Below are 24,403 nucleotides of genomic sequence, written 5' to 3' on the forward strand. Positions count from 1 at the left end.
TATCAATAGAGTTGTCATGTAAGCTTTCTGCAAGCATTTATATGCTATAGTATTGGAAGTTCATACTTATTTCTCCATCATTGTCTTGCATTGCTGGACATCTCAGTGTGCCTGTAATTTTATCTTTACACTTGGACTTTTCTTATGGTTTAGGAACTTTCTAACATTTTGGAAGTAGTTCACTGTTGCTGGTGACCATTCTTCTTCTTTGAGCGATAAAACATCCTCCAGGGCAGCGTATTCAGCCTGTTAGTGTTTCTCATATGCATCAATGACCTTCTATCTGGCATATCAGCAATCGATTGTTTGCCGACAAGTGGCATTATTTATTGCAAAATTCACACACCTGACGATCATTTAGCTCTTCAAGAAGATCTCTATAAAATTATGCAGTGGTGACAACTATGGCAAATGTTATTTAGCTTAGAGAAGTGTAAATAACATTCAGCTGTAAACATTATTAGAGCGAAAGCTCTACTACGCCATGTCTCGCAAGGTCATTCATCGTGTCGCAATGACCTTGATTCGCCGGAGTGTGAGCTGCCGGAGCGCAAGTGTGGCAGGTGTGACATCGTGCCACGTGATCTGCTGCAAAGAGGCATCGCAGCTGCACTCGCTTGGAGCCTCGCCGCTGCAGTACCACGTGACTAGGCGAGGGTTTGACGGCTGCTTCGCTGGCACTTGGTCCCTCAGTCTCGCCATGGATGGCGCACCGGCTGGACTGTCTGTGCGTGCGCTTCAGCACAAACGACAGGCTGAATCCAATCATCCAGTAGATATAGCTAGACGGCAGGCTGCGAAATCTCAAGCAAAGGCAAAGTTGGCTGCTGAAACAACGGAGCAAAAGGAGACCAGATTAGCATGTTATAGAGAAGCTTACCAAGTGCGGAAGCGTGCATTAATGAAACACTGTGTGCATAGTCTTTGCAAAACCAAGCCAAACAGACTTTTTGCTCGTGATAACTAGGTTTACAAGAGTTAAACCTCAGCCAATTTTTTTTGTCTGCACATATCTGTTTAATCACGATCTGGTTATTACCACATCATCATATAAATATTTAGGTATTTGTCTTGCATCAACCCTGTTGTGGTCAACGAATCCCGGCTGCGGCGGCCGCATTTCGATGGAGGCGAAATGCAAAAACGCCCGTGTGCTTGCGTTTTAGTGCTCAATAAAGAACCCCAGGTGGCCAAAACTAATCCGGAGCCCTCCACTACGGCGTGCCTCATAATCAGAACTGGTTTTGGCATGTAAAACCCCAGAAAGAAGAAGTATCAGAAAAATTACTGCAACAGCATCACATACACTCAGCTATTTAGAACGTAGTCTGCACAGAACAATTGTTACTTCCAATATACAGTAGAACCTCGTTCATACGTTATTGAAAAAAACGCGGTGGAAACGTACTAACCGGGAAAACATACGATCCGAAGCAACTAAAAAGTTTGAGACTCAACTGTAGTTGACATCTACGTAATGCGAAGTGTTGCACAAATTGTTGCGGCACGAGACGTCGACGTGTATCGAATTGGTGGGGCTCCGGCGGCCCGAGACGCGTTTTGTTGTTTTCCTATTGCGTAGTGTTTTAGGACAACGACGGAAAACCGAAACGAAATCGAGCTGGTAGGGGACGCCGGATGCCACCGGGGCGAAAAGCGACGCTCACATCTTGCTGCCTGCAGCGGGGAATTCTGGCGCGTTTGTCTTATCGCCTACTAAAAGCGTGCCGTATGCTTCCAACAGCACTACGCCCCACGCACTGTAAAACAGATAGGTGAAGATGCTTATCGCAATAGGGTTGGCGGCGATAGCTGTGAATGCGGCGTGCGACGACCCGGGAGGCGATTTGCTGATAACAGAATAATAAACTGAGGCCATGCCGGCGTTTACATGTGAGACGGGCGGGTGAGTATTGCGGCGATGCTGCTGCAGCGGGCGGCTACTGCTCTCGATCACGCGCGCCTCATGCATTTTCTTGTTTACATGGCATCTAGCGGCCGGAAAACATATCATACGATCGCAGTTTGCCGATCTACTGAACGTTGATGCGAAAGATCGTGTTTTCCGGGAACCTATAAACCGGTAAAAAACAAGCGTAACCCAATTGGGTCTTCTTTAGTTCCCGATCGTGAACATTGTTACCGGAAAATCGTACGTAACGGGATCATATCAACGAGGTTCTACAGTATAGTTTACCAACCTTTGTTGGCCCACAACTGAAATATCCATCACCTATCTGGTCACCACAGAACCTATTCAGAACCGTGCTACACATTGATCATTAACGACTACAAGAAGCATTCTGGTGCTCTGCGTAAACTGTGTAATTTATTGTTAGGTTTTAAACATCTGCATTGCTACAGATTGCAGCAGCACTGCTTCCCATGTTTTCACCTGCCTCTGCCCATTCTACGTAGAATGGGTGAGTGATGTCACTTGGGCGAGCAGTCTGATTGGCTTACATGATGTCATCGGGACTACTTCAGGCATGCCACTGCGCTAAGCTTTGTATGCACGGTATTTTTTATTTCTTTATTATTATTTTTTTCTCGAAAGTTTGCTAAACGGCATAAACATGCACGGTAATTATTGTGGCTGAAAAATGAAATGCATTCTCCTCCTGAAAATGCAGATCATCTGCTGCAGCTGTTGTCTGTAGACATGCATTTGTGTGTGCGAGGAAAGGATAGGAGTAAGAAGTTTCTTCCAGAAAGCTGGGCTCTATGGTAGAGGTCCGAGACTGCTTTAAGGAAAGGGAGGGGTGAGAAACAATGCGACAAAAGTTAAAAATAGTGTAGTGGCAATGGCCATCGGTGGAATGCAGAGGGGTTATGTCACCTGCACATAGGTGCAGCAATGGCAAACAGTGCTCACCTTTTTGTGCTGCCGGTCTGTGCAGGGAATAGTAGATTGCAGTGACTGCATGCCATAGAAAATGCAAGCACTACACATAAACTTTATTTTGAGGCAACCAGCACCACATTTACAAGAAAAACTGCATTGAAAATAAGCACAGGAACAGAGTTGGTTCAAATCAACCGGAAGTAGACGATCTTTGCGTCACCACATGATGTCATAACAAAAGAGGCGGGACATAGCCATGGCCGCACGAAATACAAGTAGAAGGGAACAACTCCAAAGAGCTACAAATGGTAATGCTTTACCACTTGTAGAGATACTTTTATGCCTATATGGTACTCTTAGGTACAACAAAAATTGCTGCAGGGACCCTTTACCAGATCAGCCTTATCATGTGCTATAGCTCATTAAAATCACCTTCCTGACTGCATTACAAAGATTTGCAATCCAGAATCATTTAGAAAAGAATTATCAATTTTTATTTCCGTAGATTTCCTGTCTTAACCTTAAGTATGAATCTGTTTAATATTGCAGTCTTCAGTGTCTTTACTTTTATGACTTGAATTGTTGCACGCTAGTGGATATCACTTCTACTTTATTTTTCTCTTCAGCTTACATAGCCTTGTAAATTCATTTCACCCCATATGTTTTACACACCAGACATCTTCATCAGAAATTTAATGGTAGAGTTGTATCATAAATTGTGTGAACTACTGTATAAAGATATGTTCTTATGTTTGTTTTTCTGTTGTTGTTGCTGCTTTTTTATTTGTTTCGGTTTCTGCGCGTCACTGATACTTCACACCTTCAACATAATACTCCTATGGGAGCCTGTGAGGTATTTGTATAAAGAAATATAAATCAGAATTTTATTAGGATTGTGTTCATGTCAGTGCTAAACTATTACATCCTCTCTTTAGAACATTATCACATTTGCACAGTGGCACTTTCCAGGTTCTTAGCTAAGCATTGTCAAAAGGTTTTTGTTTTGAATGTGTATTGTAAAATATGCAATTGCCAGAAAGCATACATTCACCGAGTTGAATTAAATTGTGCGCGCTTATGAGTCAGAAAAAGAACATCAAGGTACAGCATGAGTTCACCGAATAACCTTTACTGGAGGAAAATATGACTCCAGGAGAAAATTGATGCCATTATGCCTAATAGCATCACTGTTAACCTGTGATGTACAACAAAATGGAAGTGTGTCAGCAGTGTTGCAGGAAGTTTCCTTTAGCTCAGTGGTTTCAAATATACAATGCACAGGCCTTACACAGCCTCGAGAACACTTTGTTTGTGGCATTTGTGGCCGTTTTGGCTTTTTCCCATAGATTATCTGTGCCTTGACCGTTATTTCTCACTCCAGTAGATGTCACAGTGCGGCCTGACACCAATTGTGACGAGGCTCCTGCTCAGACTGTTCATGAATTTATTTCCCTCTTTTAAACCAGCAGAGTGTAAATTCACTACATGCTTAATATTGAGGTTAAAAAATTTTGCTTCTTTCATGATTCTTGGAATTTTCACATCTTTTGCTTGCTTTTGTGAATGCAGGATGTAGTCTCAGAACATGGCATAGACACTACTAGATTGTTCATCCTCTGTGCCTACTCCCCAACATCACGCTACAAATGGCCCAGTCCTGGTAATTTCACTCTTTGGCACTTGTAATTTGCCTAATATCAACTATACATATTGTATATAGGTAGCATGCTGGTATGTTCTAGTTTTTCTCTTTGCTATTTTGCTGCTATTACTTCAGTTGGCTAAAGGAAGGCACAGTATTATATTGTTATTTGCATTTGCTAAAAAGATTTCTGCCTGCTAATGCATGGTTCTGAACACACATACGTTTAGTGTGCACGTTCATGCTATCCTGCTCCTATTTTGAAGATGCATGTACTTCACTGTGACACCATGACAACTTGTTTAATTGGGACATGTCTTCCCTATATATGTTGTGCCTGCTACATTTGCTTAGTTGCTATGGCATTCTATTGCCAAGCACAAGGTCACGAGTATGATTCCCGACAGATGCGGCCACATTCCAGTTGGTGCGGAATACAAACACACTTGTGCATCATGCTTTGGGTGCTCATTAAAGAGGCCCAGGTGGTCAAAATTAATCCGGAGCACTTTAAGCTCAAACCGCATCAGAGCAATTTTGTGCGCGATGGCAATGAGCGACGAAACAGGCCGTCGTGCGAACAGATTGCTCGTTCTTGTCGCTCGATTGCTCGGTCCTGGAAATCTAGAATTCGTCGCTCGTCACCCGGAAGTGCTATGAGTGACTAGCCAATAGCGCTAAGCCGGAACAGGATGTGCATGACTCGAGTACTACCGATCGTCGCACGGAACGAGCAAACGACTTAATTTTGATACGTGCAAGGATAAGAACCTAGTGAAAGACCTTTAGAAATATTTATACTGCTCTTTACAGTAAAACTCATCAACTTAAATTAATAAAGCATACATTACACCAGTTTCGGTGCGTATTTGCTGCCCTCATACCGACAACACCGGGGAGACGTCGCTCAAAGTCGTTGCTCGCATGCGGTACGACTTGTAGGCGACGAGCGTTTGCGACAGCCATCTCCATGACGTCGCTTGTCGCTGTCGCGCGCAAGATCACGTGCATGCGGTTTATACTTTACTACAGTATCTGTCATTGCTCATCTGTTACTTTGGGACATGAAACCACATGAATGAATCAATCAATCAATATATGTCACAGGGCACTTTTGTGACCCATCATCGCATTGAAATTGATTCTGTGGTACTGTAGTTTGTATTTATGTCCACTGATCTTACTCAATGCTTTTGCACAGTCCTTGGTTTAGTACAGCCCTTTCTGCATGATAAAGCCTAAGCATCTTTTGTTATGACATAAAGTCCTGCAAAAGGATAATATCATTTCGAAGCAGTGAAACACAGCTGCCTAGATGTTTGTTTTGAAAGTGCTCTGCGTCTTATTGCAAGAAACTCTGTAAGAGTTGGCATGTGAAACCATCGTGGTGGGAACACTGAATCGCCACACTTCAAAAACAAAGGAAAGGGTGCTGCTGTGGTTTATTGCTTCAACACTCTCACATTGCTACAAGGGCCTATGCAGGCTAGGTGCACATGGGGACTAGCACTTGAGAAAAGGGAATGCATGAAGTTGTGGGAGGAAATTTTGCTTTAAATGCTTCTTGCCTGTCAGGATATGTACTCGCCTGCCAACTGTATATGATTGAAGCCTGTTTAGGATCCTTTTAGGTGTCTTTTACTCACCATAGCAGCAGTCCATGTTGTAAATCTTTTATAATTACTGTATGGCTTAAGAAATTATAGCCGATGGAACTTCATTTGGAAAATGTGGGCTTGGCTATTATTTGTGAACTATGGTTTATCTTTTTATTTCTAGCATTGTCTTCATCGCCTTGTAGTAGTAAAGTTTTCCGGAATGTATGCAAATACAGCACAAGCGATGTAACGGAAAATGATAGACATAACGTTTAGAGACAGGAAGATGGCAATATGGCGTAGCGAGCAAACACACACAGATGATATTCTAGTTTACATTAACAGGAAGAAGTGGAGTTGGATTAGTCTAACAGAATGGGTGACAAGGAAAGAGAAGTGCATTCTGGGGCAGCAGAAGATAGGTAGTGCAGTGCGATTAGTAAATTTGTAGGCACTAGTTGGAGTCTGTAAATGCTAGACAGGAGCAATTGGAGATTGCTGGGTGATGCTTCCATCCTGCAGTAGTCATTAGGAGGAGGATGATAATGCAGACAACCCTTCAAGAGACACTGACCACTGTTGGACGAAAATGTGCTAGTGCACTGTGTCTAGCACATGTCTTGCCACCATTTCGTCTCTGAGTGCAGTGGTACTTTGCTGCAGCATTTCGTGGAATTGTCAGCTGGCAGGAGCGCCTATGGCTGACTGTGCACGATTTCCGGAATAGTGTGCAACGATCACTGGAGGAGGCACAGTCAAGTCCAGAATTTGCAGACCGAGAGGCGTACTACTACGAGGGCAGAAATCACCACGTAAAAAATGTAATGTCTTTATTCTCTCTCTCTCTCTCTCTCTCTCTCGCTTATTTCTTAAAGGGGCCCTGAAACACTTTTTGGACATAGTAAGAAAATTTTGCCCATCTGTAAAAGAGGCTCCAGTGAACGTGAGCCAAATATTATTGTACTGCATGCATCAGGAAATTCACAATCTCATGTCAAAAACAGTGAAAAATCACTTGCTCTCGCTTTTGCAATGTCGTCATCACAATCAGCGAAGCTTGCCATCTGCTGTTGGCTGATTTCATAATCATTAGAACATTCTCAGTAATACTATTATTGTTAATTTTGAGGTAAATAAGTGAAAAATATATAGCTCTGCGATCTCAAAAAAACGGAAAAATAATTTCAGCTTTGCACTGCCAGTCTACACAAGACAGTTGCACATAGCTGCGTCTGCTGGGGGTGACCTCCGAGATAGCAGCTACGTGCTATGTAGCGTAGTCTACCGTGGCCGCCAGCCACTAGGTACCGCAACAAGCCCTCTCACCGCCAAGACACAACTTAATGGCTGGCGCTTTGACCCCTTGGCTTCTCCTCTGTGCAGATTCCAGCGCGCTAGTGGAGACGAAAGGAGAAAGCCACTCATCGGTGTGATAACTATGTCTAACTTCGCTTGTACTTAAAAGATTTTCAAAACTTTTGAGGCAGGAGATTCACGAGGCAAAGTAGATTAATAATGAGATCATTCTATAATTAGTTAGAAAAGTGTTTCAGGGCCTCTTTAATAACATTATTGTACATCCTCTTTATATATGATGAAGGCATTCATTCGTTGATGCGTATTCATTCGTTGATGCGTATATAATCTAAGCCCTTTTCCTGTGAATAGTGAACATTCTGCGCTTAATCACAGCAACATATGCACTAAAGATATGTGGAGCTTTGAAGAGCTGCAATGTTTTGAATGATAAAACATATTTTAACTACTTGGTTTTTCATTGCACCTTGGCCCTGTGTAGTATACATATCTGGGTTGAAGAAAGGTTCATAATTCCTCTGTAGCTAAAGAAATCACCTGCAAGTGTGTTGTGCACCACTTTTATGCAGGTGACATTCATGTACAATGTAACACGACAACTCAACCTAGTCATCAAGGACCTCCAGATATATACAAAACATTTGCGGGTAAGCATTATTGTATTACTTGTACGTCCTGTGACCGTGAGCATACAGTTCTGCCGTGCATGTTTGGGATCACGTGCATTTGTATCTTGGTTGGCGGACTTCTCTATTAACTATGAAAAGGTGCAGTCATGTTTTTCTTAGCAGTTCTTACCAGCTCATCTGCAGGAATTAGGAGGTTCAAATTCAGCTGAAATAAAATAGCTTTATTGCCTGCTATGCATAGGCTGGATAAATGCTTTCAAGCACCCTTTCACAATCCTGAGCCTCTCTCTCTCCCCCGCTCTTTTTTTAATTTGTATGTGCTTGAATGGTGTAAGGCCACTGTTGCAACACTCCATACTAGCCACACTATTATACTACCAGTATGTCCCTATGTGTATTAAATCCACTGCCTACAGCATTTTGTACACAGTAACAGTCCACTTGCAGGTGGTCATTCGTGAGTTTACAGAAATTAATATGTGGTGAAAGCTACTGCCACTCGCAAATGCAGATGCATATGGCAGATAAATTGCATGCACACTTTTTCATGACAAGGCAGTCGCACTAATTGGCCACTGGCCACTTGCATACCCATACTCTGTCTTCGCTAGGCTGTGGCCTGTCGAGCATGCAGGCTGTGGCCTGTCGAGCATGCATGAAATAAGGTTTACTTTTGTTGGTAACCAGTACAGCTGACAGTGCCAAGCAGTGATAACTTGTGCATTTGATTTTGTATTTTCACTGCCTGTGGCGAAATAACTACTTACTCCTTTTAGGTAGAGCACTCTCTCATAAACATACATTGTAGCATGACGTGCTGAGCTTGATTTAGGTGCACTGGTGCTGTATTTGTGCGGGATGTGCTGTTGTAGCCTACTGCTCTCCTGCAGCTCCCGTTTGGCATGGTGGATTCTTACAAGGTTGCCAATTGATGCCAGCAGGTTTAGCATAAGGTCTGTTGTAAAAGGAATGGTAAAACATCAACATCAACATGCACCATCTGATCCTAGCATGCAGCTGTTTTTGAGGCCACCTATTCAATCAATTAGGCTGAAGGTGGTTTTGCAGGACAGAATAACGGTGAAATGAAGAAATCTACAAAATTTGGTGCAAACATGTCTGAACCCTTGTTACTTTTCTCTAAATTATCATTATTTTCTCAAATACCTCTCACACACCCGGTACTTAACTTTCAACTATTTTCTGGAATAAAATTTATTCTGGAATGGGCTGTGAGCATTTGTGCTTTAAATTTAGGTTGTTTCAAATCAGAAAAATTTTTCAAGGCATTGATATGATCTCGACCGGGTGAGGTGGGTCGTCACCGCAAGAATCAGCAGACGACGATGAAGGTGGTCATCGTGATGATGAAAAATAGAAAAGATTGTATTCACTTCATTGGTACATGGTCTTGACTCTATCCGAGTCTCGAGCGGTTCTGTCTAACATGGGGGCCAGGACGGCCTTAAATAACCCCTCGTGGTCTTGTGGTAGCCGATGTCTCCTTCGGGGAACTTGTGGAAGTGTCAGTCCTCTGTCGGGTGGTCAAGTTGACGACCTCCTCCCCCTCGGGTCCTCTCCTTTGGTAGCTCGCCTTTTGCGTCTGCTCAGGTCGTAGAGGTGTGACGCTTTCTCAGGGATGAAGGGGATTATCTCGTCACGGGAAAGGCGCTTGGGCTTGTTTCCCACATTTGAGAGGTACAGTTTCCAGGAAGATCATAACCACCTCTTGGGGATGAAGATAATTGCCCCGACACGGGAACGTGCACGGGTTTGGTTTCCCACAACTGAGATGCAGTTCCAAGCCGATCATAACAGCCCGTCCGCCGCCACAGGAGGTCTCGAAGGGGTTGCAGCATCCAAGCACCTCGAAGAGACCAGCAGACCCCGTGCCTCTGCTTCGTTTCGCCGTTCGTTCCAAGGCAGGCCAGGTGATACCTTCTGGAAATAGACCACGCCAAGCCCAAGGCACAACAAATAGAGAGCACCCAATTAACCATGAGAACTGCCAGGTTCACACATTCTTCACATAAAACCTTATCAGAATTATACCTGCAGCCCTCGTTCGAGATTTCAGAAAATTAACAAAAGGAAAAAAACTAGACTTCAATGCATATTTCAACCAACCTAATACCTAACGTTTTTGTTTCTCTTGCCCGGGAAAGCCGCGTTTATTGAGAGACTGAGAGCGCATTGAAAATGATCAAAGGGATAAATGCTGCGCAGCGATTTACTTACTCGTTGGGTCAGTGCTACCTGCCAGTACCAGCGCCTTTAATGCCAAATGTACTGCGCTCTGATGACCGCTTCAACTCCTAATTAAGCTGATTCATAAAGTGGCAGTTAAAGCCAGAAAACAAAAAGCCAGGATACTCTATCTGCTCGCAACACCGTGAAAGAAAACTGCTTCTCCGAACTCGCTTGAGCAAATTAAACTTCCACAATGGTAACCGATAAATGCACCTACCCTGCAAGCATTGAATTATCCAAAATGGTTTATTTCTACAAACCTCTGATGTTAATGCCTATCTACAAAAACAAGCGCGTCCACGAGCCACCACCGTCGCAAAACTTGCTTCGCAGTTTTATTCACGTCACTGGCTCTCATAACAATCAATACAACAAAACACCGAGATTAACGCGGAACCTTTGAAATTAAAAGAAATAAGGTCTTAATAACTAACAAAAGAAAAAAAATGCAACGTGCTCTATTTACAAATTTACAAACGAGAACCTTATGGAGGCACCCAATTCGACAATTACGACCTCTTAATGCGCACTCGACTAGGTCGCAATCTCAAAGTCATTGGACCTCGCCACGGGTAACAAAGGGCGTCAGACATACACTGCCCCCTCCAGAAACCTGTCAATTCGTGTGGCCGCAGCTTTCTTTCTCGTCTTGGAGAGGGAGGCCGTAAACGCGAGGAGAATCGCCATTCTTCCTTTGTCCTCGCTCTCACGGCGCATTCCCCTTCATTGACTGTTTGACTGGCCCTGTGTGTGCGCGCGTACCTCAGCCGGGTTGACCCTTTCAGCCGCATTCCTACTCGCGGAGACGCGCCCTGTTCTGTTGTCATCCGCCTTTGGCTACGCTTCCGCTTTCTCAACCACCATAACGAGGCCTTTGAAGTTCTGCGTGATGGCCTGTTTCCTTGAATTACGGGCTACGGTGTGGCCTCTTTCTCGAATTTGTGCTGTGCTAAATACTTCGCTCGTTTGCGCCGTCTGAAAAATTTTTGCATCGCCAGGCGGTCACCGAATGTGCCTCTGCAATCCCCGATCATCCGGTTCCTGCCCTGTTTAGCCGCCATGTCAGTCTCCTCTCCTTTGGACGATTCCGAACCGTGGTTCAAATGCGGAGGTACAAGGGAGTTTTTCAGTGCCTCCTCGACCTTTTTTAGGGCTGCTGAAACAAGCCTTGTCTCCGCAAGGAATATCCTCTGGAAGAGCCACTATTTCCACTTTCGTGGCGCAATCGTTCTCTTCTACAGCAATTTCCTGAGCCGTGTTACATGGGAGAGCTTGGACCGTAGGGTCACCAAAACTCAGGCCCTTTTTCTTCAGCAGCATTTCCGAGCGATTTGAAAATAAGTAGGGGTATTGTTTGGACAGATTCTACGATACCGCAGCTTCAGTCATCAATAGTCCGAACGGCCCCTCGATCTTTATGCTGGCTATGGGCAAGCAAACACTATCCTCCTCAACTACCTGCCGGATCCACGCATGTTCCCCGGTGAAATCCTCAGGTTGCACATACGCAGGGTAGACGATGTCCATTGTCGCAGCCGAGTCCCTAAGTACCCTGCATGGCGTTCCGTTCACTGCGGGGTCGCGAAGGTAGGGTTCTAAGAGCGCCAAGGTGTTGTCGTCGTCATTCACGAAAGAAAAAACAATTCTAGGCTTTCTACAGCCAAATCGCAAGGTGTCCAGGCTCCTGGAAACGGAAACAGACGACCTGTTTTCTAGCCTCAAACGCTTTTTTTTGTTTTTCTTTCGTCTTTCATTGTGGTTTTATTCTCTCCGGAATTATCAGTCGGCGCGTCATTGGTCCCACCTCCAGCTTTCTCATTGTGAAAAGGGTGCCTGTTTTCCTCTTTGCCGAATTTATTCAACGGCCTGACGCGCATTTTCTCGGATTCGCGACGTGCGGCGAATTCATCCGCTAGCACTGCCGCACATTCTAAGTCCTTTTCGCCCGACCTATCTTGAATCCACAGGCGCATCTCTTCGCTCAAGGACCCATAGAACTGCTCCATGCAGATTAGCTCAACAACCTTGCCGTGACAACCGAACGCATCTTCCCCTTTTAGCCACTCAATTAAATTGACTTTCAGTTTATAACTGAAATCCTGAAAAGACTCGCCCGGTGTCCTAACTGCCTCCCGAAAACGGCGGCGGAAAGCCTCCGCTGAGAGCAGATATTTTCTTAGCAGCGCAGCTTTTACTTTCTGATAGTCCTCTGACTCGTCCGTCGTCAGCCTCGCAATTATTTCGGTTGCTTTGCCAGGAAGAACAGTCAGAATCTGTTGCGGCCAACTCTCTAGTGCCAACTCGTTTCTCTTGCAGGTTCGTTCAAAAGTAACGAGAAACAAACCCATGTCATCATTCACTTTGTACGATGGCATGAGATCCCTTATCTTCACTCCTGCTTCACCTGAACGTCTTTCATCTACTGAGAGGTTATTTGCCGATTGCCTGGCCAGATCCCGCTGCACGTCTAGTTCTTTTAGCCTTAGTTCGTGAGCTCTCTGTTCCTCGCGTTCCCTTCTTTCTGCAGCTTCCTTTTGATCAGCTCTCTGCCTTTCTTCTGCAGCACTTTGTTCAGCTTTCTCAGCTCTTTGCCTTTCCTCTGCAGCCTTTTGTTCAGCCTTCTCAGCTCGTTTTTCTATTTCTTCCCATGCTTCTGAAATTTCGTCCTCAAGAGCTCCGCACTTCTCAATCGCCTCAATAAGCTGCGGCTTTCTCTGACTTTTCCCGACCTCAATTCCCAGCTCTTCACAAAGTAATAACAACTCTGGCTTTCTCCGTTTGCCCAAATCCATGGTCAATAACGAACGAGGACTTTCTTACTCTGCTGTGACGTGAGGAAGCTTTCAACAGGAGCCTGCACGTACAGAAACTAATTCGCCGTTTTAGAAAACACACAAGCTAAAACCTGGCAAATTCTCAAAGAAAGTCAAGCGCTCACCATTCTGCTGAAGCCAGGACGAAGGGTGGAGTATCCCATTGCTGCCAACCAGCTGATATAATCTCGACCGGGTGAGGTGGGTCGTCACCGCAAGAATCAGGAGACGACGATGAAGGTGGGCATCGTGATGATGAAAAATAGAAAAGATTGTATTCACTTCATTGGTACATGGTTTTGACTCTATCCGAGTCTCGAGTCTCGAGCGGTTCTGTCTAACATGGGGGCCAGGACGGCCTTAAATAACCCCTCGTGGTCTTGTGGTAGCCGATGTCTCCTTCGGGGAACTTGTGGAAGTGTCAGTCCTCTGTCAGGTGGTCAAGTTGACGACCTCCTCTCCGTCGGGTCCTCTCCTTTGGTAGCTCGCCTTTTGCATCTGCTCAGGTCGTAGAGGTGTGACGCTTTCTCAGGGATGAAGGGGATTATCTCGTCACGGGAAAGGCACTTGGGCTTGTTTCCCACATTTGAGAGGTACAGTTTCCAGGAAGATCATAACCGCCTCTTGGGGATGAAGATAATTGCCCTGACACGGGAACGTGCCCAGGTTTGGTTTCCCACAACTGAGATGCAGTTCCAAGCCGATCATAACAGCATGATGGAAGGCAGAATGTGGTAATGTCATTTGAATTGCTTTCTTTACAGAAAACACTAAAATATAGAAAAGTAACCTTATTGTTGGATATGCTGGGCTCTGCTGAGATAACCCCGCAAGCCGTCCTTAAATTTTCAAACAATCGTTTTCCCAATCAAACATGGTCGTTCAAGCTTTGTATAGTCGACTTCTGTTAATTCTACTGACGGGTACGACAAAATTGATCGAATTATGCGGCGGGTTGAATTAAAGAGGATGCAGAAATAACGCCAAAACGCACTGCCGATTCATTTGGTAGTATTTGCCCAAGTCATAACACACCCCTGAATCAAACGTGCGCCCACTTTCTGTGTGTCCAAAGTAGAAAACTAACGTAGAAATGACATGAACACTCCTAAACAAAGTAGAAATCTAATGCGCACCGGATTTTTTAGCAAGAAAAATGGACAAGTCTAATACGTGTTGCACAATGGCAGCCGGTTTTTTGAAGTCAGCTTCGCCGCAGTACATTCGTGTTATGCGGTAGAGCATACGTACACCACGAAGGCGGTTTGGGTATTGCATCCGATTGCGCCGCGCTGGCACTTTTCGGCCCAATTTTCATGAAGAGAGGAGGCACGCATTAGAATTGGGTTAATACAGTAATCATACATTGTGAACGATGATTATTGTTTGAAACTCTTCCTAGGGCAGGCTGGAAATACGCGTTTTTGTCGGGAGATGACGTGTGTTCAATGCATTCACTGTCCCCTAAGCTCTGTTGAGACAGACGTTGCCACTAAGAGAGTCGCTATTGGGTCACCATAAGGGGCCGGCGCGTGCGTGCTGACTGGTGAAGGTCGAATTACCCGGCAAACGATTTTTTTTAGGATAGAAATAACAAAAGTTTTGGCCCATAGAAATGCGTGGGTGCAGGCCGGGGCCTTCAGTCGGGATTGAATTAACCGGAGTCGAATTAACGGATGTTCACTGTACCAGCTATAAATTCAAAAATTGACAGAGATAAATAATATTGGGTCTACAGGCTTGTAATAACAGTGTAAATTTGCCCTTCAAATTTAATTAAAATCTCACCGACACTCCAAGAGCTTATTCTTGGACTGTTTTCCCCCACTTAAGAATGGTGAATTCTTGTGCAATTCAGATCCAAGAGTAGCCATTTTTCGCTTGGTAGATGGCTGTACCTATCTTGTACATTAATTTGCATTGTGGTGCATTTGTTGTTTTGAGCATGTCTTGGGCATAAAATGCTTTATTATTGGCACAAAAAATTCAGAATCTTATTTTCAGCATCACTGGCATCAATCAGAGATTACAGTTTGCAATATTTTCATGTATTCGGGTTGCTCATTCATGTATTCAGGTGTTCTATTGCCAAGCAGTTTCTGCCAGAACTGATGATGTCACTGGGATGCTTAGGAAAAGGTACTGCACAAAACAGACAAGAATGTTTGTTGAATGTTAGCGATGTCTCTACCCTCTCGTCCTTGTCTGCTTTGCGCAGTATCTTTTCCTAAGGGGCATGAACCACCTAGCCCAGCAACAAGTTTTAATGTCACTGGGAGCTGGTGCAGGGATTTTAAGGTAGCATCATGCACCGCTCCATGTTTTTCTTTCTTCTTTCTTTCGCCATGTTTTCACTTGTGGAAAAACCGACTGGTTTTTACTTCCAGAACCTAACCTATCAGTATAGATTACCTTATTATTTCATGTTAGAGTTCCTTTAACAACTGAAATTGCAAGTTCGAGACCACTAAGATTCTGAAGAAAGAAAAAAACAGCTTGCTATGAAGCCTAACTGTGCAAAGCATTTAGAAAGCCAAAAATATATTGCTTTGCCATGAAATCAGTGGTACACGTAATCAAAAAATAGCCCATGCTGTAATGAATTTGGGCAGGTTCTGAAAAATCAAAACTTTGTATGATGCTCTAAAGTGGTGCTTATTACCTATTGCTTTCGTGGAGTAATTGAACATGTTTATAATTGGGCATGTTCAGAAAATCGGCAGGTTTATGTACTCCCTGTTCACACTGAAAATTTACATGATAAAAGGTTTGGTAAGTAAAAAAAAAAAGAATACTTGTGCTATTTAACCAATCCAATGCTCTAGATCCTCATACTCTACTTAATCAGCTTGTTGCAAATGAAGTTAGGCTTTGTAGGATGTTTTAAGGACAACACAGAATAATATACAGGATTCAGGATAGGACCACCTTAAAAAAGGCACAGTATATGGTTGATGTGGTCGTTATCTGAACATCATGACCCTTGGTTCCTGTTATTCTTACCTACTGCATGACAAGGGACAACTTTGGCAGCCTTGATGCCTTGAGTAGTGTGTAGGCCAGCTGTCTCCTCCTAAGGTCATGTACTGCATGATGCTACATCCACTGCCATGGCTACGAGCGACACTGGCTAACACTGTCGGAGCTAGGTTATAAACATACGGACTATCAGGATGAGTTCAAAACAGAAACAGGCTTGAAGAGCAACAATACATTTTTTTTTTTTTTTTTTTTGGGGGGGGGGGGGGGGGGTTCTGTGTTTGCTAGCACATGTTACACTTACTGGGTTTGTTCTATGGAGGGGGGCCATAGAACATTTAGCGGTAAGATATGAAGACAACACCACACGTTTTAAGGCATGTTCTAGTTTACTTTTTTTTGTGTTTTAATTTCAGCTGATCATACATAAATACCCAAGAAAGTAGATGAACGTACAGTCATTGCTGTAGCTTAAATGGTAGAGCACTGTACGTGTTGTGCGGATGTTATGGGTTTGGGTCACACTGATGCCAAAGTTTTTGTTCTTTCACTTTTTTCTATTTTAATTTTTTTTAACCATTCTTTACATTTACAGTAAAACTACCTTTCATTTTTGTTGTACTTTCCTTGGCTTCATATGGTTGATACGCGACAAAATATTCCGCCCCTCAGTTTCCGTTATTCTTCTAGTTCAAGGCACAACGTTGTGGCATGAATCTTTTGCCAAATAAAAGAAGGCTTCACATACATATGTTCAGGATGCATGCACGTTGCCTGAATAATATTGCTTAGACACAATTAACATTGTGGAATTACTACCTGCACAGGTATTCGAAGGCTTCTTGTACTAGCCTACATGCATTGCATGTCCCTTGCCATCTTGCAACTTGATTCTGTACACATTGCAGATGCATACAGTTACACACCTTAAAAGTATGTAGACACGCATGAACTAAACATATGTGAAGTTTAACTAATAGAGGAAGCAGTCAGGTGGCTCAACATAGCCCACACACAGTGGATGGTGAATGGTTGAGCATGCCTTCTCTTGTAGAGTAGCTTGTGTGCAGCTATATATACACCAGTGAAATACTGCCATTAACCTTTCCCTTTCACCCTCTCTATGATAAACAAGCAATTTGGCCAGGAGTGTAGCTCTCTTTCCTAGAGGTTCTAGGATTCATCAAATGGATACTGTACTTGTACAAAATCATTTAGATATTTATGTTGATTTTTTACTGATGTGCTTTGTGATCATGAAGCCCTTCCTTTTAATAATAGACTTAACTTGATGTTAGTATCACCTTTATCTTGTTGTGCAGTACAAGAACCGTGGCGAAGTGGTGTTTGGCCGAGAGTTTGAGCGTGCACTTGCTGCTCTGCTGCTCATGTTGGCACCACTGGCACCTCATTTTGCTTCAGAGCTTTGGGCAGGATTCACCGATGCTGCTCGCTTTAGAGATGTTGAATATCAAGTGGTAAGTGCCAACTCTTGTGTAATATGTCCATTGCTTACTGAAAAAACATTTGTATTAATAATGGCTTTCTACTACTTTTTCTTATTTTCTTTATACTCAGGACCGTCCTCTCATGGAACAGTTGTGGCCACAAGTTGACCCCGACTTCAATCTAGACCTTCTCATTAAGGTATTCAAATCAAATAGAAAGTATTCATTGTTGTGCACATAACATTGTGCAACAAGTTTGACCGCAGCTGGTAGCAGTTGCATTTTAATGTAGGTAGTGAAACATGAAATCTGATCTAATGTGGTTAATTTTCAGGAAGACAATGTGGACTTAATGAGGATACAGCTGCCACGCCAAGATTTTGAACGTTTGACAAAGGAGTCAGCGTATCAAATGGCCATTGAATCTGAGAGTCTGCGTCATCGCTTGCAGAAGTGGCCGAAGTTTCATGTTGTGTTTGACCACTACCCTTCATACAAAGCAGAGCTGAGATTTATCTCTCGAGGCAAACACTCTGAAGAACCTCAGAAGGTACTGTCTCAAAGACATGTTGAATGAGACATTTGAAAAGTAGAAGTTCAATAATTTTATAATTATTGCATCAAGCTTTATAAAAATCCCATTTGTTTTAATTAATAACCAGACAGTGTGTCTAAGGAAAGCATCTGGTCTTAATGTTAAAATTCTTAAAAATAGGCCTCCTTTAGCAAGATGAGCATGAGTTGCTGGCTTTTCTGCCTAATTTGCCTTTGAGTCCAGGTTACATGCAGAACATTGCGCACTTCAACACAATAAATGTTTTATACTTGCTCTGCTCTCAAAGGGGTGTGGCATATTCACCAATATGGAACTCATGCTGCCTTAATAAAAAGAAAATCACTTTTTTGTTTATGCCATGTGCAAATACCTGGATGTTTCGGTATACAGTAAGAACTTCCACAAAACGGATGACAGTACTTTGGGCTCAGCACAATGCATTGGCACAAGCTAGCCTCTCTCATGATCTGCAATACAATGGCAGCAGTTGAAGTTATGTATCAAGTTTTACAGGAATGCAAGGCACCATGCTGTTTGGACATCAACAAATGGGGACACAGTGGAGAGATCCTACATCTTCAACCACGTGTACTCATCATCTGAACTAATGAGAGTCCTGTCTCACGTAGTGCATTTTCACCATACGTCAAGCAGTGCAGATAAATTTGAATGCTGCTGTGCTCTTGTAAAGAATTGCTAATGAAATTTTCAATACATAGGAGTAAAGTTTTGTGAACGCTGTTATAGCAGTCACTGGAACTAAGGTTGTTTGTCAGATTAAACCTGAAATTGTTCAGTCTAAGTCTTCTGTTGCACATACACTTTAACACAATGAGCTTTGAACAAAATTTTTAGTTCCCTTAAAATACTTTCATACAAAACTGCATTATTTTTCACTGCAGTCTCAGTTTAACAAAGCTTTTACACATTGCATATGTACAGTCGTGATCAAAAGTTTGGGGACCATGGCACCAGCAAAAAATTTAATATATTAAAACGCAGCTCTGCGACGTGGAATTGCTTTAATACATTGTATTGGTCAAACAGGCGCGCATACGCGTGCACTCTTGATTTCAGCCGGAATGCCCTGGCTGCAAAACAAAAATTAAAAATCGCAGCATCTTTGGTCCCCAAACTTTTGATTGCAACTGTACTTTAGCAGTCTCCATGAGGTGATGCAGGGCAATGCAGCGTAAGCATTGCCGAGTGTACTTTATCTTTAGTTGCAAGCTGAACACAACCCACAAATAAAATAATTTTACACTTCAGCAGTTTGTTACAGCTCTTTATTCCACAAGTGAGATATATCTGAAAGTAGAACATGAGTAAATTAACTACGTTTTCAGAAATCACATGTTCTTCTGCTGCTTTATATCTGGAAAGCAAGCAGAAAGGAATAACAAAAATGTTCTCTGATAAAACAGTGAAGCAAATAATATTGTGCAAGTGTCAGCAGCAGTCCAATACTGCCATGAGAAGAGATAGAGCATCCACACCTTGCTAAAGGTTGCAGGTTGGGAACAGACGTGTAAAGGGATGCAACCTAACCCGTAAGGTTACCCAGATGATAAAAAACCATGGCATCACTATGCTCTGCTTCATAACGATGTCGCATCGGAATGGGAAATACAAGGAACGCTCTAGCAATTACAACTGAGTAGACGCCACTCTTGACAAAGAGGAATATGCAGTACAGACTGCAGTAATACGCAGTACTGCAGTAATATGCTGTACAGGGGTGGGACTGCCCAAAGTCATTTCAGAGCAATTTTTGGAGCAAGTAAAACTGCCTTTTAGAGCAGACAAAATTGCAATTTGGAGCAGCTTGGAGCAGAATAAATTTCATTTTGGAGCAATTTTGAGAAGATAAAATTTCGTTTTGAAGCAATTTGGAGCAGGCGAATATGAATTTTGGTGGAATAATGGAATATGGCAGCGCACTTCGAAACCACGAAGAAACACAGAATAAAACAACACGAAGCGCATAGTAGAAGCGCGCTTTAGCAACTACAGTAAAACCTCGGTGATACGAATCTCGCGGGGTCGCATGAAATATTCGTATCATCAAAACATACACAATATCAAGAAAAATGAATTTATTTTTACCAGAAAAGATTTCTAATAGTGGAATCCCATTGATACCTTCCTCGCTGCTGCGTTTTCCCGGCTGCTACATCGCGTTTTCGCGGTCCCGACCTAAATCCCATTGACTTCCATGTATAGTCGAATCTCGATAATTCGAACTCGAAGGGGCCCAAAAATTTGTTCGAAATAAAAGAAGGACTTATTTTTGAAATATTCATGCACCATAGCACGACGTACGAACGGTGCAATTCGTGAAATATCGGGGCGCGCGGGCCACGAAACCGCCCGCGCTCGCTTCGCGATAACAGCAGAAAACGAAACTTCAGGGAGCGGGCGGCGCAGGCACGGCGAGAGAGAGATTGTGGTTGTGAAGAGGAAGAGGCGACACCTCGCAGGTGGGGGAGGAGGGCGGCAGGGAAGCGGATTTGGCCTCGGCAATTCTGTCACTTCGGTGGCTCCCCTCGCCCTTCCTCTCAACACCCTCGTAGCCCCCTCACCTTCGACTGTCTCCGCGCGCGTCCGCCGCTCCCGCTGGCCCGGCGCCGCTTAGCCCGCTCCGTGAAGTTTCGGTTTCTGCCGATGAAGCGAGCGTTGGCCGAACTGGGCCTCCGCCGTCGCTTCCCTCTGCGCTGCAGCCGCAGCGTTGGTTGAGACGTCGGCACGTACACGCGTGTTCCAGCGCCAAGAAGAAACGGCGACCTTGGCGTGACGCAGCGGTTCTTTCTTTCTTTTTTATTTTTTTTTTTTTGTTTCCCCGCGCGGCGTTGAGGGGTCTCGCCTAAGCTTTTGCTCTCTGGCGGTGTCGGAGCAATGCCGGTCGGAGGCGCCGCCACGTGATTTTCCGCGCTGCTGAGAGCATTGTCGTTGCGCGGTATATTCGAATTAACCATCGCAAATGCTTTCGCGTTCGAATAACCGGGCGTTCCCCGTGATACTTCGCCAATCTATAATATACCGGCATGTTACGTTGCGTTTGAATGTGGCGGTCACGTACAGTAGCGTACCCAGGATCTCTGCCAGGGGGGGGGGGGTTGGCAGTTTGCCAATGCCATCTAAATAGCACTAATTTCAGTTTCTTCACGGGAGATTGTCAAAAAACGCGCTTTTTGTGAGTGTGCAGACGATTGCGCGTCTTACATCTTAGTTGCAGTACTCAAATGCGCAAGGAAAAAAAAGGGGTTAAACAAAAGAGGGGGGTTAAGTCGGCCTCAGGGGGGGGGGGGTTACAACCCCCGAAACCCCCCCCCCCCCCGTCGGTGCGCCACTGGTCGCGTAAAGTTATCGGTGCAGCCAGCTTGTACATTGCAACAAGTGACCGATGCGTTGCAACAAGCGACCGGCACGTTGCAGATACGACGCACCCGCGCGGGTGCCGTTACTACGCCGTATCCTGAAAGCGATCTGCGACGTGCGCATAGTGCGCGCCCGCGCGGACCTTATCGTCAAAATGATCTGCGATGTTGACTAAGTGCACCTAGTGCCAGTAGCTTCGTATGCGCTGTGCCTTCGACGTTTAGTTCGCGTTGAAGCGAGAGGCAGCGCAAAGGTCAATTCCCTCACTGCTGCTGCTGCATTTCCGTTGCTTCACCTTTCGGGCGAAACTGCGGCTTTTTTTTTTTTTTTTTTTTTGGTCCCTTGAAAAACGCATCAACGGGACGTTTTGTCCATGTCCAAATCGTCAACCATCACCTTCTGAAAGGCGTATACGTGCGCGCACGTGATCTTGGGAATGTTTTCGCACGCCACTGAACGCCTGAGCAAGTCGAGTGCAAAGAGCGTTTTGGCCTTCGGGGCTGCGCCGCGGTCGTCGTTGCAGCATTGGTCCTCGTCTAATTTCTCGCTAAGCATCGGCTAGGCTGGGATGTGGTCCGGTCCGCTCGACGTGGGGACCAATGAGAGATTGCACAGCCGCGTGACGTAGTCGGTTACTTGGCGACTATGGATCCCGCCCAGATCCCGCTGTGCCGGCTTGTCTGTGCCGGTGCCCCGCTGGCTCGGCCGCAGCCGCTGTTGCTCACGCGTTCGTATGATCCGTAGCGGCGCGGCAACACATTCGGAACAGCCGATTTTTTCGTATTGTGAGCAATGTATTTCGTCCGGGGAATGTTACGAATTCGTATCACACCGAAATTCGTACCAGCCGGGTTCGTATCACCGGGGTTTTACTTATATAGCATACTAGAATATGGAAGGGTGGGTCGAGCGGTGGCACGGCTCATGCTTTTCTGGAAAGCCGAAAACATCGGTGGCACTACAATCGAACTATATATTCCCACGCCAACGCTCATGATGATAGCGGAAAATGTTCTCAAATTTCTGCGGTCCAATCGCCGCGGTAAAATAATTTCTGGGTCACCATATACCACCGCAGACCCAGATAGCCACACTTAATCCTGGGCTGGTGTAACGTAAAACTATTCCAAACTGTTTTTATTGCAATAGCAATTATATGGACACTCCAATGCATTTTATTACAATAGCAATTATATGGACACTCCAGACGCTGTTTTGCCATCACCGTGATGGTCCATATAAAGTCCAAGGGCCATAACTCCATTGCCGCGCGCCCTATGCTGCATGTGCAAGTGACAGCACGCTAGGGGAGCCGACGATTGCGGTTCAAGCTGGCGCACGTGAGGAAGGAAAGCGGAGAGCAAACGCGCCATCTTCTGTCGCGCGAAAGGCAGTACGGGGATGGGGGGGGGGGGGGGGGGGGGGCGTGCTCTGGCACCAATTGCGTATTTCGCGACCGGGCGCAAGGGGAACTGACGATCGCTCTTCAATCTCGCGCGCGAAAGGGAGGAAAGCGGGGTGGCGGCGCGCGGGAGGGAGGGGCAGCAGCTCCTACTCCGCCAGCAACTGCGTACTTTGTGCGGCCGCGCCCCTTATCTTGAAAGCGATCTGCAGACGGCTCATACCGTTGCGCGTGCTGTGTTCTTGACGGTCAGTTTGCGTTGAAGCGATAGACGTCACTTCGCTCGCTGCTGCTGTCGCGCATGCTCACGCCAGCGTTTTGACAATGAGCGTCCGCGGACACTGAGTGTGATGTGTTCATGTTTGCTTGTCCACCCTGACACCATGCTTGTTAATTCTGCTAGTAAGCGAATATTTCCAAGTTTATAGGGCCAATAAAACTACTATCCTTACTTCAAAAAGATGTCTACTAATTTGCTATCGCAATCGATGCTTTGCCTTTCGGGCGAAACTGCGACTTTTTATTCCAAATCCACGATTAGCCCTTCGTGATAGATCAGAATGGCTGAGGCCTCGCCCATATGGACATAAAGATAGACTACAATAGTTTTAGGCTATGCCGGTCCTGGGGACACGAGGTCGCGGGATCGAATCCCGGCCGCGACGGCCGCATTTCGATAGAGGCAAAATGCAAATACACCCGTATGCTTGCGTTGTAGTGCACATTAAAGAACCCCAAGTGGTCTAAATTAATTGGGAGCCCTCCACTACGGCGGCCTCATAATCAGAACTGGTTTTGGCACGTAAACCCCCAGAAAGAAAAAGACGATCCTGGGGACAGAAACGCCCACCTGCTGCAGCGCGCGCCTCCCTTATATCTAGTTCGCTCGCAGTGACCTCAGCCTACCTTTTTTTGTTTTGCGCCTCAGCTATGAGGCTACGGAGCGCCGCGCCACTCGGCCTACTCTACCATATTCTAGTACACGCTAAATACAGCCGCCCTGGCCGTTCCGACAGCAGCGACAACAACCAGTGACTGCACGTGCGTCGGACACTTGCCGGAAGCGCCGAAAAGTCCAGGGGACGTACTTTGAAATGTTTTACTTCGGCGATAGTTCGCCTAGGCGACAATTTCGCCTTCAGGCGTGCGCTGATTGGCTGGTTGAGCAAAATTGGATGAGCTGATTGGCTGGTTAAGCCCGACGTCATTTAATTTTGCTCAATCAGCCAATCGGCGCGCGCCTGAAGGCGAACTATCGCCGAAGTTGAACCTTTCAGAATACGTCCCCAGTTTTAAGAGCGTGAAAATTATAAGAAACAGTGCAGGAGGCACCGTCGCGTGGTGTGCAGAATGTGAACGGCTGCACTCTTTTTCGGAGAACCAATCCGCTCGCTGTTCGTGGCCACTGCCGGAGCACACATGCCAAAACTGTTCTGGCGCAGCCGGGTGCAATTTCAGGCAATTTTATGTGTTTGGCGCAGGAGTCCCACCCCTGCATGTACAGGTGCAGCCACTGCCAGCGGGAACACAGCAGCTCGTGGCAGCG

The 24,403-nt window shown here is 45.1% G+C and overlaps 1 protein-coding gene and 2 long non-coding RNA genes across 3 annotated transcripts in view; 1 reads left to right on the forward strand and 2 right to left on the reverse strand.

Annotated features, from left to right (window-relative positions):
- Positions 1–18,431, forward strand: part of LOC119434362 (leucine--tRNA ligase, mitochondrial-like) — an 89,393-nt gene extending 70,962 nt beyond the window's left edge. Inside the window, exons 15-20 of the mRNA XM_037701534.2 lie at positions 4,415–4,505; positions 6,749–6,906; positions 7,972–8,049; positions 17,396–17,551; positions 17,652–17,720; positions 17,856–18,431. Coding sequence (XP_037557462.1) covers positions 4,415–4,505; positions 6,749–6,906; positions 7,972–8,049; positions 17,396–17,551; positions 17,652–17,720; positions 17,856–18,098 — 795 coding nt within the window. The 3' untranslated portion in view covers positions 18,099–18,431. The remainder of the gene's footprint in view (positions 1–4,414; positions 4,506–6,748; positions 6,907–7,971; positions 8,050–17,395; positions 17,552–17,651; positions 17,721–17,855) is intronic.
- LOC125947348 (uncharacterized) lies at positions 303–6,754 on the reverse strand. Its single transcript, XR_007468218.1, has 2 exons — positions 6,660–6,754; positions 303–2,996 (listed from the first exon to the last, which is right to left on the reverse strand). It is a non-coding gene; the product is annotated as an uncharacterized LOC125947348 (long non-coding RNA).
- LOC125947351 (uncharacterized) lies at positions 8,670–18,538 on the reverse strand. Its single transcript, XR_007468219.1, has 3 exons — positions 18,448–18,538; positions 17,378–17,588; positions 8,670–8,986 (listed from the first exon to the last, which is right to left on the reverse strand). It is a non-coding gene; the product is annotated as an uncharacterized LOC125947351 (long non-coding RNA).
- Positions 18,539–24,403: the final 5,865 nt, after the last annotated feature.

The sequence above is a fragment of the Dermacentor silvarum genome, chromosome 1 (assembly GCF_013339745.2).
Source record: "Dermacentor silvarum isolate Dsil-2018 chromosome 1, BIME_Dsil_1.4, whole genome shotgun sequence".
In the NCBI taxonomy this organism is placed as follows: domain Eukaryota; kingdom Metazoa; phylum Arthropoda; class Arachnida; order Ixodida; family Ixodidae; genus Dermacentor; species Dermacentor silvarum.